The sequence below is a fragment of the Rhinatrema bivittatum genome, chromosome 5 (genome assembly GCF_901001135.1).
Source record: "Rhinatrema bivittatum chromosome 5, aRhiBiv1.1, whole genome shotgun sequence".
Lineage (NCBI taxonomy): Eukaryota > Metazoa > Chordata > Amphibia > Gymnophiona > Rhinatrematidae > Rhinatrema > Rhinatrema bivittatum.
In genome coordinates, this window is record NC_042619.1 from 340,413,265 (window position 1) to 340,433,663 (window position 20,399).

The window sequence follows — 20,399 nt, forward strand, 5'->3', positions numbered from 1 at the left end:
CGCTTTGGATGCCAATGTGACCACTCTGGATCATAGCAGGAAGGCTCTTGCCTGAGCCGTGTCTAGTAGGACTTCAATGAAGTCCAATCAAGGTGACGGGCTGAGATGGGTGTTATGTTTGGCCAGTTGCTGGTCTGCTCCGCGACTGTCTGCTCTCACCTCTTGCCCAGGACTGGAGAAAAGTCATGCACTGGGGAGACGGTGGCAAGCTGCCACATAGGCCAAGCTGCACCTCGCTGGGGTCGCCTCTCAAATGAGCGGGGCATCTCTATGTGCGCACACGTGTGACTTGACTGTATTTAAAGGACCCATGGTAGGAAAACTACCATGGTGCTCGCAGATGACATCACTGGCTCTTCCCTACTTAAGGCCGGCACAGACCAGCCTGAGATGCTTCAGCAATAGGCTCCCACTCCTTGAGGAAGATGTTTACCACGTTGGTTCTGGTTCCTGATCCTGACTGTGTTCCTGTTTCCTGTTCCTGCTTCCTCAGTGGACCTGCATCTTTATCTGGTGCTCCCTCGTCTGCTTTGTGATCGCTTGATGTTCTTCCCAGCTTTCCTCACTCCAGATTGACTCTTTGGCTTTGGACCTTGGCTTGGACCCCGGCTTCATCTTCGTTTTGGAATCTTGGCTGACTCTGGACTGCCTTTTCACCTTGTTTACTGCTGCCTGCCCTTACCTCAGCTTTGTTCTCGACTCTGCTGTCTGCTGCCTTCCATGATCTCAGCCCAAATTGACTTGTTTTCTTCTGGTTGGTCTTCCACTTCCACAACGGATCCTTCACCACCCAGAGACTCGTTCCTAAGTCCAGCCGGCCCCAGCACCGAAGGGCTCAACCTGCGGGCAACATGGGCTGCTATTGGTGAAGCTCCTGTTGGGCCTCTGTTCCTGCCAGCTTCACATACAGACAGTGAGGACCCGTAGGGCTCCTCTCTGCGGTTAGCACTAACCTCACTTCAGCCCAAGGGTCTACACTTGCAACAAGTGAAAGTTCTGTTTTCCCACCATGAATCTGAGATACTTCCTGTGACCTGGGAATATCTCGATGTGAGTGTATGCGTCCTTTAGATTGAGGGAGCATAGCCAGTCCCCTTTTTACAGGAGGGGAATCAGGGTGCCTAGGGAAACCATCTTGAACTTTTCTTTTTTGATAAATTTGCTCAAAGCCCTCAGGTCTAGGATGGGATAGAGTCCCCCTGTTCTCTTTGAAATCAGGAAGTACCGGGAACATAAGAAAATGCCATACTGGGTCAGACCAAGGGTCCATTAAAGTCCAGCATCCTGTTTCCAACAGTGGCCAATCCAGGCCAAAAGAACCTGGCAAGTACCCAAAAACTAAGTCTATTCCATGTTACCATTGCTAATGGCAGTGGCTATTCTCTAAGGGCCAGATTTAAAGTAGAATCCCTGCCCTCTTTGCCTTGGTGGGACAGCTTCAACAACTCTGGCCGTTAAGAGGGTGGAGAGCTCCCTTAACAGTACCTTCTGATTTATTTATTTATTTAGCATTTTTCTATACCGACCTTCATGGTTAAATACCATATCAGATCGGTTTACATTGAACAGGGATATATAACTATAAAAAAGTTGTTCCATCCGTTACAATCAGAGAAACAAAAGTTACATTTAACAAGGACCGTAAACTTGGAAGCTTAACCAGCTGGAAGGAAAGGCCCAAAGAGGGCATTAAATTAAGATCAAGAGTCAAAATGGAATCCGGTCTAGTGTTAGATAAATTATTAGAGGGAGTGCTAATGTAAATGGAGTACTTAGAGGAGTGCTATTGTTCCCCAAATGGGCACGTAGAACAATTTGTCGGGACACCCAATAGGTTCAATTGGTACCCTTGACAGACGATGGACAGAACCTACTGCTCCGAGGTTATACTGGGCCACTAATCTGCAAAGAACATAGCCTGTCCTCAACCTTGGGGTCCAGCATCATGGATACAGGAGGCTGGCTCTTGCTCCCTATGATCCAATCAAAACCCCATCCTGGAATTTGGCTGCGGAGCTAGCTTGGGAGCTCTCTGCTGTCTGGGACAGCCTTGGGAGCTCACCCTCTGTGACTGGAAGCGAGGAGCCGGAAGATAGTATCTCCTCTGGTGGTAGAAAGACTTCCTCTGACCCTGCCTCACAGACCTCCTGGCTGAGGAGTCCAGTGCTGGTGGAGATTTGCTGGAGGTAATCTCGTAACTGGGCCACAGCAATTCTCACCTTATCTCCAAAGAGAGTCCATCCTGTACCCGGCAAGACAGCGAGTCTTTCCTGTACCTGTGGTCATAGATCTGAGGCATGCAGCCATGCCATTCTGCAGATGCCATTTCCCACTGAAGAGACTCTCGATACTATCTTGAAAACATTGTAGGTTGAACGAACCTCATGTTTTCCACAATCCAGGGCCTCTTGCATCAGCGATAAGAAGGGGTCTTGTTGTTGTTGAGGCAGTCGCTCAGCCGCCTCCTGCACCTGCTTCCAGAGGTTGCATGAGAATTGCCTCAAGTATAACTGATAAGAGGCTATGCAGGCAATGAACATAGCCCCCTGGAATACTTTCCTCCCAAGAGTGTCCATCGCTCTGTGATCCTTGCCCGGGGGCACCAAGACACGGGTCCAAGAGCGCCTGGCCTTCTTGAGAGCGGATTCGACCACTACTGATTGGTTTGACAGCTGATGCTTCTTGAATCCAGTAGCCTGTTGGACAAGGTAAACCCCATTCATCTTCCTGTTGACAGGAGGTTTCGTGAGGGGATGTTCCCAGAACCTCAGCAGCAACTCATTAAAGATCTCGTGCACTGGGATTGCCATAATCACTTTAGCAGCCTCCATGAACTGAAAGATTTCCAACATCTTGTGCCTGGCATCTTCCTCTATCATAAACTGAAAAGGGATGGCCTCGGCCATCACCCACACAAAAGCTGTGAAGGTGGAGATCTCCTTCGCTCTTTTAGAGGAGATGGCTCTAAAGGGAGACCCTCTGAGTCCTCAGAGGAAGTTCTGCAGTGTCATCCCCCCAGGGATCATCGGGGCCTCATCCTCACTTTATTTCACAGGGGATGGGGTCCTAAGTACTCGGACTTTGTCCAGAGACACGGCACTGCTGGCACTAGTGCCAGCCCCGGCAAAGCTAGATGGGTGGGCTGCAGGCCTCGGTTTCCCTGCTGGCCTCAATGGAGCTTCCTCTTTGGAGGAACCAGCAATGAGCACTGTATTGGTCGGAGGAAGTATCAGTGCCCCGCCAGGCATGGATGGTCTCCCAGAACCGACACAACTGGGTTGGTAACACACCAATGAGCACATAGAGCCATTCCAGCAGCGGTTTCAGCAGGGCAAGCACAGTCGCAGCGGTGCGTTGGACTAAGATAAAGAATTTACACTTTTACACGCTATAAAAAAGTGTGTGAAGTTTTATTCCTATCAACTTTTTTCTCTGCTATATCAATATATACATGAACAATTGTATATTATTGCTTGAATTAAAGACAAAGAGCCCCTGATGCAGCCTACTGGGCGAAACTCGGCCAGAGTCGGGCTGGTTTTTTTCATCACATCAATAAGGGAACTTCTTTCCATGACATACGGTCTTGTTTTTGTTTTGTTTGCTGTGGCTACGCTTGACTGGTTACCATCTTGTTTTATTGGACCAAAACTGACTGGGAGGCAGGAGGGTTGGCCAAATCTTCCTCGAATCCCCAAAGTGGATTGGCGACTAGGGGAGGCCTTGACGGACCCCCGACATCGATGGAGGATGGGCAGTCCTCATCACAGAGTCGTTTCAGGGGCATCACGGCATTAGCCAGCACCTTCCCGAGCCCAGCATCATGTATTCAGGGTGACCAGTGCTGATGCTTCCTCGACTTCTCTCGGTGCTTGGCCCAGTCTTCCCCAGTGTCAAGGTCGATGATGATAAACCAGACATCCTTGACCAGGAAGAAACCGATAGGGACCAGTCCCGCTGATCTTAAGCTTGTTATAATATCTAAAACACATTGGCCTTAAACCTGTTAGATCTTTCTAATTTCCACTTTATTCCTGAGGATCAAGCAGGGAATTTTCCCCAATCTATTTAGACTCATTCTTCTTACCAGGACCCAGAGAAAGGATGGCCAGCCATGTTCTAATTAATTCATCCAAACGTCCAGGATGGGAATCCCTGAGCCTGCGGTGACTGTTCTGTTCTGCCATGGTCCAGAGAGGGCATTCTCAAGTTTGCACTGTGCCTTTCTCCTACAAGAACCTATGGAGGAGAGCCCCCAGTCTGTCCTGAATCTTGTTCTCTTTCTGGAGCCTGGGGAACAAATCCATGGCCTATTGGCACTTTCTCCTTTGAAGCCTATGGAAGAGGCTCTGCCCTACACTCACTCACACCCCTCTCTTTTCAGAGCCTAGAAAGAGTCTGCACTGTCATTTTACAGTACACAGGTCTCTTTTACTACTTTTTTTAAGATCAAATGCTATATATAAAACAAAATTGGTACATTTACTATTTCAAAAGACACCTTAATCATGAGAATAGAACAATGGAGAGTGCCTTAACAGAATAATTACACAAATAGTGACTTTACAATTAATGTATAAATATAAAAATTTTACCTGAGTGAACAGCCACCTTTTTCACTACATAATTACTAACAGCTGTAATCTGCCGGGGAAGAGGTACAGTGCCACTGGAAATGCCCAGTCCTAATCTTCCATTAGTGGCCTCTCCACAAGCATACACTTTACCTTCTGCAGTCACTACAGAGAGAGAGACACAGGTCAAACAGATTTGACTCTATGGGTAAATAGTTAATTTGATATTTAAAAACTCTTAACTGTTATTTTGCATGCAAGCTTTTATATAATCATTTAAAATGTTACACTGTATACCTGCAAAGAGACTTTTGGATCCACCAGCCACTTGCACTACATTCAGTGCAGAAAGGGTCTCTGAGAAGGAAGGAACTTTTATCTATAGATGGGAACAAGATAAAAATAAGAATTTTAAAGTTAGAATAGAGCCAAAACATTTTCTTATTGCAGAGTCCATGTTTTATTTTTCACTTGTCTTGTGAAGGCTTTGATTTAATATAAATATTGAAGGTCAAGAAAGTAAGAGGGAGGCTCTCTGGTAGGAAGCCCAGTTGTTAGGAGTGAGGACAGATGAAGTCAACAGTTCTCCGAATTCAGTGTGAGGTGGGTTTGTTTCAGCTAGAAATTTTCCTGAATAATCGTTTTACAAAAAAACAAAAAATATATATATATCAACAAATTTTCAAATGAAAGGGAATTTGAACATAGAGATAGGAAAATTGGTTCTTACCTGCTAATTTCCGTTCCTGTAGTACCAGGGATCAGTCCAGACCGCTGGGTTGTGTCTCCCTTCCAGCAGAGGGAGTCAGAGAAAAAACTGAAAAGGCACCCCTCTTAACCTGGTGTGCCACCTGCGATCCCTCAGTATATACGATATCAAAGCAGAATAACCAATAAAGGAGAACAAATCCCAAAACATAACAACCAGTGGCTACAACAATATGCGCAGTAAAAGAAACAAACCCTTCCGCCGTATAACATATCAATCAAGAAGATTCCTTCTCATGCCTGTAAAGAACTCTGCCGAGGTAAGAAGAAGGAAGAAAACATACACAAAACCGGACTCTCCAAAAAACCCAAGTGCGGGCATCTGGACTGATCCTTGGTACTACAGGAACGAAAATTAGCAGGTAAGAACCAATTTTCCTTTCCCTGTACGTACTAGGATCAGTTCATACCGCTGGGATATACCAGAACTGGGATGGGATCTGGAGAGTCCCGCACGAAGAACACTGCTGCCAAAACAGTCTCCCTCCGGATCCCGGACATCCACACGATAATGTTTCACAAAAGTATGCAAGGATTTTCAAGCGGCTTCTCTACAAATCTCCTGCGGCGAGGCCGACTGGCTCTCCGCCCAAGAAGCTGCTTGAAACCTGGTAGAGTGCGCTTTCAAGCCTTCTGGTATAAGAACATAAGAAAATGCCATACTGGGTCAGACCAAGGGTCCATCAAGCCCAGCATCCTGTTTCCAACAGTGGCCAATCCAGGCCATAAGAACCTGGCAAGTACACAAAAACTAAGTCTATTCCATGTTACCATTGCTAATGGCAGTGGCTATTCTCTAAGAGAACTTAATAGCAGGTAATGGACTTCTCCTCCAAGAACTTATCCAATCCTTTTTTAAACACAGCTATATTAACTGCACTGACCACATCCTCTGGTAACAAATTCCAGAGTTTAATTGAGCGTTGAGTAAAAAAGAACTTTCTCCGATTAGTTTTAAATGTGCCACATGCTAACTTCATGGAGTGTGCCCTAGTCTTTCTACTATCCGAAAGAGTAAATAACCGATTCACATCTACCCGTTCTAGACCTCTCATGATTTTAAACACCTCTATCATATCCCCCCTCAGTCGTCTCTTCTCCAAGCTGAAAAGTCCTAACCTCTTTAGTCTTTCCTCATAGGGGAGTTGTTCCATTCCCCTTATCATTTTGGTAGCCCTTCTCTGTACCTTCTCCATCGCAATTATATCTTTTTTGAGATGCGGCGACCAGAATTGTACACAGTATTCAAGGTGCGGTCTCACCATGGAGCGATACAGAGGCATTATGACATTTTCCGTTTTATTCACCATTCCCTTTCTAATAATTCCCAACATTCTGTTTGCTTTTTTGACTGCCGCAGCACACTGTACTGACAATTTCAATGTGTTATCCACTATGACACCTAGATCTCTTTCTTGGGTTGTAGCACCTAATATGGAACCCAACATTGTGTAATTATAGCATGGGTTATTTTTCCCTATATGCATCACCTTGCACTTATCCACATTAAATTTCATCTGCCATTTGGATGCCCAATTTTCCAGTCTCACAAGGTCTTCCTGCAATTTATCACAATCTGCTTGTGATTTAACTACTCTGAACAATTTTGTGTCATCTGCAAATTTATCTCACTCGTCGTATTTCTTTCCAGATCATTTATAAATATATTGAAAAGTAAGGGTCCCAATACAGATCCCTGAGGCACTCCACTGCCCACTCCCTTCCACTGAGAAAATGATCCATTTAATCCTACTCTCTGTTTTCTGTCTTTTAGCCAGTTTGCAATCCACGAAAGGACATCACCACCTATCCCATGAATTTTTACTTTTCCTAGAAGCATCTCATGAGGAACTTTGTCAAACGCCTTCTGAAAATCCAAGTATACTATATCTACCGGTTCACCTTTATCCACATGTTTATTAACTCCTTCAAAAAAGTGAAGCAGATTTGTGAGGCAAGACTTGCCCTGGGTAAAGCCATGCTGACTTTGTTCCATTAAACCATGTCTTTCTATATGTTCTGTGATTTTGATGTTTAGAACACTTTCCACTATTTTTCCTAGCACTCAAATCAGGCTAACAGGTCTGTAGTTTCCCGGATCGCCCCTGGAGCCCTTCTTAAATATTGGGGTTACATTTGCTATCCTCCAGTCTTCAGGTACGATGGATGATTTTAATGATAAGTTACAAATTTTTACTAATAGGTCTGAAATTTCATTTTTTAGTTCCTTCAGAACTCTGGGGTGTATACCATCCGGTCCGGGTGATTTACTACTCTTCAATTTGTCAATCAGGCCTACCACATCTTCTAGGTTCACCGTGATTTGATTCAGTCCATCTGAATCATTACCCATGAAAACCTTCTTCATTACGGGTACCTCCCCAACATCCTCTTCAGTAAACACCGAAGCAAAGAAATCATTTAATCTTTCCGCGATGGCCTTATCTTCTCTAAGTGCCCCTTTATCCCCTCGATCATCTAACGGTCCAACTGACTCCCTCACAGGCTTTCTGCTTCGGATATATTTTAAAAAGCTTTTACTGTGAGTTTTTGCCTCTACAGCCAACTTCTTTTCAAATTCTCTCTTAGCCTGTCTTATCAATGTCTTACATTTAAGTTGCCAATGTTTATGCTTTATCCTATTTTATTCTGTTGGATCCTTCTTCCAATTTTTGAATGAAGATCTTTTGGCTAAAATAGCTTCTTTCACCTCCCCTTTTAATCATGCCGGTAATCGTTTTGCCTTCTTTCCACCTTTCTTAATGTGTGGAATACATCTGGACTGTGCTTCTAGAATGGTATTTTTTAACAATGACCACGCCTCTTGGACATTTTTTACTTTTGTAGCTGCTCCTTTCAGTATTTTCTAACAATGTTTCTCATTTTATCAAAGTTTCCCTTTTGAAAGTTTAGCACAAGAGCCTTGGATTTGCACACTGTTCCTTTTCCAGTCATTAAATCAAATTTGATCATATTATGATCACTATTGCCAAGCGGCCCCACCACCGTTACCTCTCTCACCAAGTCCTGTGCTCCACTGAGAATTAGATCTAAAATTGCTCCCTCTCTCGTCGGTTCCTGAACCAATTGCTCCATAAAGCTATCATTTATTCCATCCAGGAATGTTATCTCTCTAGCGTGACCCGACGATACATTTACCCAGTCTATATTGGAGTAATTGAATTCTCCCATTATTACTGCACTACCAATTTGGTTAGCTTCCCTAATTTCTCTTAGTATTTCACTGTCCGTCTCACCATCTTGTCCAGGTGGACGGTAGTATACCCCTATCACTATAGTCTTCCCCGACACACAAGGGATTTCTACCCATAAAGATTCAATTTTGTATTTAGTCTCATGCAGGATGTTTATCCTGTTGGACTCTATGCCATCCCGGACATAAAGCGCCACACCTCCTCCCGAGTGCTCCTCTCTGTCATTGCAATATAATTTGTACCCCGGATAGCACTGTCCCATTGGTTATCCTCTTTCCACCATGTCTCTGAGATGCCAATTAAGTCTATGTCATCATTTACTGCTATACATTCTAATTCTCCCATCTTACTTCTTAGACTTCTGGCATTAGCATACAAACATTTCAAAGTTTGTTTTTTGTTTGTATTTTCATTCTGCTTTTTAATTGATAGGGATAAATTTAATTTTTTAGCTCAGGTGAGTTTTTAGTTACAGGCACTTGGACTACTTTTCTAATTATTGGAACCTCACTGTCGGGATGCCCTAATTCTAATGCATCATTAGTATCCTTTAAAGATACCTCTCTCCGAACCATGCGCTGCTGAGCGACTGGCACGCCTGGCACAAAGGTAAGTGGAGGAAAAGGCCTCCTTCAACCACCTAGTAACCGTAGCTTTGGATGCCTTGTGTCCCCGACTAGGACCAGTCAATAAGACAAACAAATGATCCGATAATCGAAAAGCATTGGTCACCTCTAGATGGCGAAGGAGAACTCGGCGCACATCCAACTTATGCAGATCCTTATCCGTCTCAGAAGTTGGATCCAAATTCGGGAAAGCCGGTAACTACCGTCTGATTGACATGAAAAGCTGATACCATCTTGGACAAGAAGGAGGGAATGGTCCTCAGCAAAACTCCGGAATCCGAAATACGAAGATACGGATCCCGATACGACAAAGCTTGAACCTCTGAAATTCTCCGTGTGGAGGTAATGACTACCAAAAAACAGTCGAGTGTCAAATCCTTCAATGTAGCCTGCCGGAGGGGCTCAAAAGGAAGACCACATAAGCTCTTAAGAACTAAATTCAAGCTCCAGGCAGGATAAATTTGTCGTACCGGCGGGCGCAAATTCTTGGCCCCCTTCAAAAACGGGACACATCTGGATGAGCTGCCAGCGCAAAACCATCAATCTTGCCCCACAGGCAACCCAGTGCCGCGACCTGCACCCGGAGAGAACTGCAAGCTAGACCTTTCTTCAGCCCCTCCTGCAGGAAGGATAGGATGTGTGCCACTGAAGCCAGACACGGGGGGACGTTCAAACCTTGGCACCAAGAATCGAAAACTCTCCAAACACGAATGTAGGCCAACGACGTGGACGATTTGCGTGCTTGCAAGAGAGTAGAAATAACCGAATCCGAATACCCCCTCTTCCTCAATTGCCTCCTCTCATAAGCCAGGCCGCTAAACAAAAGCGATCCGCTCGATCTAAAAATACTGGACCTTGTCGAAGAAGATTCGGAAGGTGGGTGAGATGCACCGTACCGTCGATCGCCAACGAGATCAGATCCTCAAACCACGGCCTTCGGAGCCACTCTGGGGCTACCAGAATGACAGACCCCATGTGGTTCTCTATCCGACACACGATCTTGCCCACTAGTGGCCAAGGCGGAAACACATACAGTAGTATGCCGTGAGGCCACGGAAGGACAAGAGCATCCACTCCTTCCGACCCGTGGTCTCTCCGACGAGTGAAAAACCGGGGCGCCTTTGCATTTGTCCGAGTTGCCATCAGGTCGAGGTGTGGAACCCCCCAACGATGAGTGATCAGCCAGAAGGCTGCGTCGGACAATTCCCACTCGCCGGGATCTAGATGCTGGCGGCTGAGAAAATCTGCCTGCACGATGTCTACCCCGGCTATGTGCGAGACCGCCAACCGGACCAGATGTCGCTCTGCCCATTCATGAGTCTTTCGGCCTCCCAGGCCACCGACCGACTCCTGGTTCCTCCTTGGTGGTTGATGTAGGCTGCTGTCGTCGCGTTGTCTGACAAGACTCGCACCGCACACTGAGCTACCAGAGGGAGAAGCACACGTAACGCCAGGCGTACCGCCCTGGTTTCCAATCGATTGATTGACCACGTCGCCTGATAACTTGTCCAATGACCCTGAGCAGATTGTAACTGGCAAACTGCTCCCCAACCAGTGAGGCTGGCATCCGTCATGACTATTACCCACTGCGGCTCCTCCAGGTCCATCCCCTGTTACAAGTGGGTCGGAATCAACCATCAATCGAGACTGGACCTAGCTGGTTCCATCAGTGGCAAAGGCAGGTGAAACTCCTCCGATTTCAGATCCCACCGAGAAAGCAATGTGTGTTGTAAAGGACTCATATACGCCCACGCCCCGGGAACCACCTCCAGAGTAGATGCCATGGAACCAAGTACCTGCAAATAATCCCATACTATGGGCAGGGGTAAAGACATGAGCCGATGGATCTGCGCCACTAACTTGAGCCTCCTCTCTCAAGTGAGGAAGACCTTGCCTACCGAGGTATCAAAGTGTGCTCCAGGAAGTTGAGAACCTGAGATGGTACAGACTGGCTCTTGGCAAAGTTGACCACCCAACCAAGGGACTGGAGCTGGAGTAGAACCTTGCTCACTGCTTCCCGACAGATGCTCTCTGATTTGGCCCAGATGAGCCAATCGTCCAGGTATGGGTGAACCAAGATCCCCTGATGCTGGAGGGCCGCTGCTACGACTATCATTACCTTGGTGAAGACCCGAGGCGCTGTCGCTAAGCCGAATGGAAGAGCTTGCAACTGATAATGCTCCCCCAGGACCATGAACCAGAGAAACCACTGATGGCGCTCGCGTATCCCGATGTGAAGATATGCCTTGGTCAGGTCGAAAGAGGTCAAATATTCTCCCGAGTGGACGGCCGCAATGACCGACTACAGAGTCTCCATGTGAAATCGGGGGACCCGAAGTGCTCAGTTGACTACCTTGAGATCCAATATTGGCCGGAAGGAACCCTCCTTGTTCGGGACTACGAAATAGATGAGAACCTGCCGGCCCTGCGCTCCTCTGGAGGGACCGGAACAATAGCCCCCAGGGATTTCAAGCGACTCGGGGTTTGCCCGACTACCTCTTGCTTGGCCAGAGAGCCGGAGGGAGAAATCAGAAAAAGATCCCTTAACGGGCGGGCAAAATCCAACTCGTAACCGTGGGCCATGATATTGAGGACCCACTGGTCCAACGTGATCCTAACCCACTCCTCGAGAAACAGGGAGAGACGACCTCCCACCACTGGAACTGGGGAGAGGGTCGGAACACCTTCATTGGGACTGCTTACCTCCGGTGGCCCCTTGAGAGCTTCCCTCCCAAAATGGCCTCCGACCACAAAAGGAAGTAGGCCAAGACTGAGCCCTCTGAGTCTGTTGGGCGGGAAAGGCGGGCGGCCACGACTGCCGAAATCTGCGCTGTCCTCGGAAACAGTAACGCTCTGCCCCAAAGGGCCTGGAAGACTTAGGCTTGTCTTCTGGCAATTTATACACCTTATTCTCCCCAAGCGATCTTAATAAGGGCATCAAATTCCTCCCCAAACAAACAATTTTCCCTTAAAGGAAGATTGCACAACTGAGTTTTGGAAGAAACGTTCGCGGACCAGTTCCGGAGCCAGTGAAAGCAGTCTAGCCGAAAACTGCAGTGGCCATGTTGCGTGAATATGCCCGCAACAGATCATATAATGCATCAGCTGTGTAAGCTACCGTGGACTCCATCCTATTCGCCTAATCTGCTTCCTCTGGCTGCAATACCTGTGATGTGAGCATTTGCTGGACCCACCCAAGGGTCGCTCGCTGTAAGAGGCTACTGCAGACCGCCGCTCTAACACAGAGTGCTGACACCTCAAAAATGCGCTTGAGGAGGACTTCTAGCCACCTATCTTGTAAGTCCTTAAGAGCCATCGCTCCCGTAACAGGAATGGTGGTCCACTTGGTGACCGCAGTAACAGACACGTCCACCTTGGGAATCCTGAGGATATCCAAGGCTTCCTCAGGTAAAGGGTAGAGTTTGTCCATTGCCCGTCCCACCCGCTTAAGCATTGGGTGGAAAGGAAATGTTTGGGGCAGGGCACGCAGTCCCAAGAGTACTGGTTTCCCCTTAACTGGCTCCGAACTGGGGACTGGTGCCTCCACTTCCAGTTCCTCCAGGACACAGAGGATCAAGGGATCCAACTCCTCCCGGCGAAACAGCCGAGAAACCCGGGTGTTGTCCCCCTCTACTGGAGTGGACTCATCAACACCCCCATCTAGGTTTTGGAGGAGAGGATCCAGAAAAGATCCCAAAGGAACAGGATCCGGAGACCCCCCAGGGGCCAAAAGGGCATCCAGAGACATGCCCCCACCACGCAATCTTTGCGGGAGGGGGCTGCTCATCCTGCTGATGAGTTTCCGCCTCCAAAAAATCCCTATGCATAAGTAAAATAAATTTTGAAGAAAAAACTGACTGGCCCTTTAAGGGATCTGATAGGTGAAGGGGAGGAGGAGGGGAGAGGACCGGGCTCCCCGAGGGGGCAGGCCCCGGATCGCGCGGTCAAACGGAACTCAGACTGGGAGGAGAAATCGGAGAATCCTCTCCCCCAGTCGGCAGGAAGGGCTCCGACAAAATGTCCACCGTTCCAGTGCGCGCCAGCGACGGACCCAGACGCGATCGCCGTTCCGCGTCTTGTGGCAAAATGGGCCCAAAATCACCCCCGGATGAGCCCTCCCCCCCGGGAGGGAGGCAGCGGGCACAACCCTGTCCTGCGAGAAGCGCAACCCCGCCTCCCCGCATGCTGAGCATGATAGCCCTCGTGGCATCCCGGGGGGAGGGTTTCAAACAGCACGACTCGCGGCCTTCCTGAGCTCTGGGAACGCTGCAGCACTCGCGGAAACTTGTCTCGGGGCGCCGAGGGGAGGGATCGGCCCACTGGTTAATCCCCATCCAGAGATAGACTGCCCTCCAGGAACAAGGCATTTACAGCTGCCAGCCCCTGCCTTACCTCTACCTGCTCAGTGAAGAGCCTGAGAAAATAAAACTGCACTGAGCTTTTTTTTTTTTTTTTTTTTTTTTAACTAAATCATCCAGAGCCTTAGAACTCTGTAAAGATGTAACTAAATTTAAAGAAATTGAAAATCAGGACCACAGGTTCTGTCAACCCTTCTGCTGAGAGTCAGAGAAAATACTGGGGATCGCAGGTGGCACACCAGGTTAAGAGTGGTTGCCTTTTCAGTTTTTTTCTCTGACTCCCTCTGCTGGAAGGGAGACACAACCCAGCGGTCTGGACTGATCCTGGTACGTACAGGGAACTATATTTAGCTGTGGGCAAAGATAGCTAGATAAACATCCACACAGACGATAGGTTGAAGTTACCTGTTTATGTTTTAACTTTGGACTACTCTTTAGCTGTTCTAGTTATCTATCTGGCTACATTAGCTGGATGACACTAAGACACAAACTTGTTCATACGCATGCACTTTCACACCTTCACTGACACACTCTTGGTCACAGAAGCATAAGATCACTCACACACCTAGATCCTATTGCTGGGTGATGATTCCAAACATGGAATCTTGCATTGTTCAGCTATAATTTGGGATGTTCTTTCCCACATGCATCACTTTGCCCCTTTTGTGGAGGAACAGCGTGAAATGTCTCTTGGAGGGTTAAATACTAACAGATCACAAAATCATAAGACTCAGCATCCTCATTCACATGGAGAATATCTCCTAATACAATCTGCAATATTGATCTCATTTTTGGTCAGATCATAAAGTTTGTCATATGCACCATAGAGCCTTTTATTTAGAAAAATACTAAAATATGACCATTCAAACCAGATGGATGAAGCATAACCTCAGTAACTGAAAGAGCGGCATTAACCAAGTCAAGACTGAAAACTAAATATAAGGTGAGGAGGAGTAGCTTAGTGGTTAGAGCAGTGGGCTGAGAACCAGGAAAGTTAGGGTTCAAATTCTGCTGCTGCAACTTGTGACCTTGGGCAATTCACTTCATCCTCCATTACCTCAGGTACAAACTTCTAGGTGAATTTTCAAAGAGTTGCATGCCCAAAAATTAGACGATATGCGGACAGATAGCACATTCTTCAGTAAATTCTACTTTATAAACCTCAAATATAAACATGCTGACAAAAGCTAAGGAAATTATGCATGTAAAATCTTTTCATGTGCACACATGATATAAAATACATGTGCATGCAGAGAGATCACGTGATGCGGTTGAGCGGATGAGAGGAATGGAGGGCGTGTTTGCCTCGCGCTCCGGGTGCCCTCCCTCTGAAATGCTTCAAACAGCGTGCTTTTAGGTCTTTTCTTCCCTCGAACAGCACTATCTCAGCAAGACCGTGCAGGTAATCAAAGTAGGCGATAATCAATTCTTTAAGGGAAGTTATGTCTACTCGCCCCGCCAGAAAAGATAAGCTGTGCAAACCCGACCCCAAAATGGCCATCTCAACACCAGCCTTACAAGACAGAGCCTGGAATGACTCATCATTAGCGACAATCACCACCGCTGTCGTGGCAGCATTAAACTCCTGCTTTGATGAAATTTCATCACAAATCGCTGAAGTTAAGAATTCACTCGCCAACTACAATTCATACATGGACATAGTGTAGGGCCGGGTGAGCATCGTGCAGGACGACACTTTAGCCCTGCAAGTCAAAATGGCAAATTTGGAAAAGATTGTGGTGGCACAAGACTCAAAAATAGAAGACTTGGAGAACAGAGCAAGGTTGTCAAACCTGCGGCTCGTGGGTTTTGCTGAGCAGATCGTTGAGGCGAACCCTTCAACGATATTGCTCAAAACTCGCAGAATACAAGAAAGCAATCCTAAACGCCAAACGTGATTACTATAGTCTAAAGATCAAAAACGCCACAAATAAATCAAATTCCCTCTTCAACATCGTAAAAAACCTAACAGAAAGCAGCAACATATGCAAACCAACCTCCGATACAAATAATCTAAGTCAAGACCTTGCAAAGTTCTTTAAAAACAAAATCGACAAAATCACAGTTTCTTTTAACAACACTCCTTTTTTTAACGCACCCCACAATATATCATCAACAACTACCTGGTCGAATTTCGAACCAATTTCCAGCATTGAACTAGAAAAGATGCTTCAAAAAATTAACCCAGCTCGACATGAGCTTGATACTATTCCTACCCAAATTCTAAAGGGAATATCACATATTATTTCTCCTACGCTAGCTGCAATTATAAACAAGTTAAAGAACCTTTTTTTCTTCTACCCTCCTAAGAGTTACCCCTCCTTACCCGCCCATATTCCAATCACCTTTTCTCTTCTACTCTCCTTAAGAGTTTATCACGTAATCACCTGATAAACCACCTATCCCAAGTTGAACAGTTGTCATAATGTTTATCTATTCTAATTTATAGTAAAGCTAAATAATGTTTATCTATGCTTATCTATTCTAAATTATTGTAAAGCCTGTTGTTATGTTACGTTACATTGTGAACCGGGGTGATGTTTTTAACGTGCCCCGGTATATAAAAAAATTCTTAAATAAATAAATAAATAAGTCACTCGAAGAGGGCCTTCTCCCAACCAACTTGAAAACTGCGATTATTACTCCTATCCCTAAGAAAAAGAACCTAGATCCCAAAGATCTGAATAATCATCGTCCAATCTCCAACCTTCCTTTACTTGGCAAACTGACTGAGAAAGCTGCTCTGTTTCAACTAAATGAGCACCTTGAAAACAACAACATACTCCACCCCGCACAACATGGCTTCAGAAAGAACCGCAGCACTGAAACCCTTCTGATAAATTTAACTAACAAATTAACAAGAGGCTTTGACAACAAACTGAATCACCTATTAATTCTGCTTGATCTATCTGCTGCCTTTGATACAGTAGACCACAGTTTACTAATATCAAGCCTTGCCAACATAGGCCTAGCTGGAAATACCATTGGTTGGTTCACATCATTTCTAAAAGACAGGTTTTTCAAAGTCACCTTTAATAACTCCTCATCTGATCCCTACCCCCTTGAAACAGGAGTTCCGCAAGGATCTGCTCTATCTGCCACCCTCTTCAATATTTATCTTCTACCACTATGTCACTTCATTTCTAATCTAGGCATCACTTTCTTTCTATATGCCGACGATATCCAACTACTAATCCCTATAACATCTACCATTGAAGAAGCCATATGCCTCACAGTAAATTACCTCAGATCAATCAAAAGTTTTCTGAACCAACTAAAGCTATGTCTAAATATGAACAAAACCGAATGGATACTAATAAAAAGAAACTTCTCAGTTCAATCTTCTCAAATACCCAACATTCAAATTGACAACTCCAACATTCAAATGAAGAATCCAATAAAGGTTCTTGGTATCTGGCTAGATAATGATCTGAGCTTTAAAAACTGTATAGCTATAAAAACGAGAGAAGGCTTTCATAAACTCCAGATTCTCAAACATCTCAAACCCCTACTGTACCCGAACGACTTTAGAATGATTCTACAAACCCTCATTTTCTGAAGCCTAGATTATTGCAAAGCAATTTTCTTAGGGCTACCTCAATCTACTCTAAAACCGCTACAATTACTGCAGAATGCCGCTGCACGAGTGCTCACTGGCAAAAGGAAGTTTGATCACATCACTCCAACCCTAAAAAACCTTCATTGGTTACCAATTTCACAAAGAATTAAATACAAGACCTTAACTATTCTACATAACGAAATTAACAAAGACAAGAATTCCTCTCTGGATAATATGATCGCAATTCACAAATCACCCCGTTCTTCAAGGTCTACTGATAAATTACAACTAATCATTCCCCCCCCTGTCATCTGCGAAACTATCCGCTACTAGAAATAGAGCCTTCTCGATAGCAGGACCTATAGAATGGAACTCTATTCCATGCTACCTAAGTTCTATCAGAGATTCCAAAACTTTCAAAAAAGAACTAAAAACATGGTTGTTTAGACAATCATTCACAGACTGATCCGAATAATCTTAATCTTCTTCTTGAACTCTAATTCTTCTGTAATAAATATCTTCTAAATTAAGTTGTAAATTGTCTCCTGCTAACATGTTATACTCTGCCGAGATGTTATATTCATATTATTCTGAACTTGCGTTATAACTTATAACTTGTTTCTTGTATGAAGTTGTTACAATGTAAACCGGGGTGAAGGCACTCAGCTATACTTTGGTATAAAAAAAAGAATATAAATAAATAAATAAATAAACTTATATAACTTAATTGAAACCTGGCTCCCGACTGAACTCGGCCTACCGGAATTAGTGGGACACCTGAAAGTAGAATGGGCCCATCATGTCGGACATGTAGCAACAGATAGAAAATCACTGAGAGTTGTGGTGGCAAAATTACTTAATTATGCACACAAAGTGAGACTCCTGCAAGCATACCACAAAAAAAAGGAGCTCCAACATGAAGGAAAGACTTCCACAGCTCCGGCGTGCATTTTCTGCTATCTGTACCAATCTGGTAAACCGCCAAATGCATTTCGTGCTATTGTACCCAGCACAACTAAAAATTTGGACAGAGAATTGGATAACATTTTTTGAAACACCGAAAGCAGCTTAGGAGTTCCTTAAGGAAAACAAACCATCAACTACTTGAAAGAGGCAGTGAACGGCAGTTTTACTATGGAAGCCCACTTAGGCAAATTGAGAAGGGGAAAGGACAAATGGCTTCATATCTACGAGTCTAATCTTCTGATCTCTCCCCCAACATCTACCTGGAAACAGTTTTGAATTTTTGACAAATCTCCCTGATGGGTGGAGGCTGGTTATCTCCACTATTAACTTCCACTGCTTAGGAAGTGGACTCAATAATATAACGGCGATGTCATGGATATATTGCCACTTCAAGACAGGTTTAAGGACTCCTACAACACCCAAGGGACTAAGTTTTCATGGCGGGGAACATCAATGGGAGAGGGAAAGCAACCATGAGCTCTAAGCTGATCTCCGATGGAGGGTTTTTCACCTTCCGGCACTAGCGACTACTGTTGGGGAAGAGGGGGGGATAACAGGTGAACACTAACAGGGAATAGCAGGTGTGCACTGGTAATTATCTTACTAAGGGTATTGTATAAAGCAAGTATGGATATTGTATGGTTTACGGCTATAGGATTATATTATAGTTTTGTGTGAAGTAGTGGGTCCTGTAGTTTAAAAGTGATGCATAGACAGTATGTATGCCTGTATGCTATATAAAAGTTAATATGTAACTATGGATAATTCCGTCAAGTATATCTCATGGAATGTAGCGGGACTGGGCACCCAAATAAAAAGGGAAAAAGTCCTATCGAACTTCAACAGACTCAAAGGTTCCATAATATTTCTGCAGGAGACACAAATGACTATCAATGCCCACTTAAAATTAAAAAAGAAAGGATTCAATCAAAGTTTTATGGCCTATGGCTCATCACACAGCAGGGGAGTAGCCATAATAACCCATTAATCTGTCTCCTTTCAGCAGCATCGTGCTATCGCTGATCCCAGGGGCCTCTATATTATCATAGAAGGTTTTCTATTTGGGAAACCAACCATTTTGGCTTCTATATATGGACCCAATCAAAATGACCATGGGTTTTTCTCAGAGATTGTGTCCAAGATAATGTCCCTCAACTGAGTGCCAATTGTGTAAGGAGACGATTTTAACTGTGTGGCAGACCCTGTCTTAGATTGCTCCTCCCATGCTACCGTGAGATCTTTGGGTCCGAATAAAGGCATTCCCTTCCTATGTGACTCCTTACTAGGCTTGACTATATTTTAATAGCTGATTCCTTGTTTATGCAACTCTAAAGCTCAGGTATAGAAACCTTGGTAGTTTCAGATCACTACCCAGTGACCTGTGTCCTGAGGAGGGCTGGTATGCCCCGGGACCGAGAAAACTGGAAAATGCCATTGTGGCTTGTCCAAGACAAAGACTTTAGAGACTGATCTCCAAATGGAGGAAATATGAAATACATAACGCACAACATCATTCCAACTCTATATTGTTCTGGGAAACCGCCAAGGTAGTTCTGCGGGATGATATTATTGGCTACTCAATTAGGCGTAGAAGAGAGCTAGATAAACAAATCTTAGAGTTGATAAAGGGGATGGAACAGCTCCCCTATGAGGAAAGGCTGAAGAGGTTAGTACTGTTCAGCTTGGAGAAGAGACGGCTGAGGGGGGATATGATAGAGGTGTTTAAAATCATGAGAGGTCTAGAACGGGTAGATGTGAATCGGTTATTTACTCTTTCGGATAGTAGAAAGACTAGGGGGCACTTCATGAAGTTAGCATGGGGCACATTTAAAACTAATCGGAGAAAGTTCTTTTTACTCAACGCACAATTAACTCTGGAATTTGCTGCCAGAGAATGTGGTTAGTGCAGTTAGTATAGCTGTGTTTAAAAAAGGATTGGATAAGTTCTTGGAGGAGAAGTCCATTACCTGCTATTAAGTTCACTTAGAGAATAGCCACTGCCATTAGCAATGGTTACATGGAATAGACTTAGTTTTTGGGTACTTGCCAGGTTCTTATGGCCTGGATTGGCCACTGTTGGAAACAGGATGCTGGGCTTGGTCTGACCCAGTAAGGCATTTTCTTATGTTCTTATGTTCTTACTGTTTTAGTTTCATGCTCAAGGTTATTGCTCTTTTTTACAGAAGAGCCTGTTTCTCACTTGTGCTGAATTATGCTGAGCATGGCAATTTCTTATGTTCTTATGTTTAATCAATGCAAAAACACTTTAAATTTAAATCCTACCCCTGAGACTCAAAAATAATTTATGCTGCTGAGAGCTGCACTTAATGATG

The 20,399-nt window shown here is 45.0% G+C and overlaps 1 protein-coding gene across 1 annotated transcript in view; it reads right to left on the reverse strand.

The window, feature by feature from the left end:
• LOC115092958 (E3 ubiquitin-protein ligase HERC2-like) overlaps window positions 1–20,399 on the reverse strand; it is a 2,733,734-nt gene that overhangs the window by 1,249,622 nt on the left and 1,463,713 nt on the right. The window contains 2 exon segments of the mRNA XM_029604466.1: window positions 4,596–4,739; window positions 4,872–4,953. Coding sequence (XP_029460326.1) covers window positions 4,596–4,739; window positions 4,872–4,953 — 226 coding nt within the window.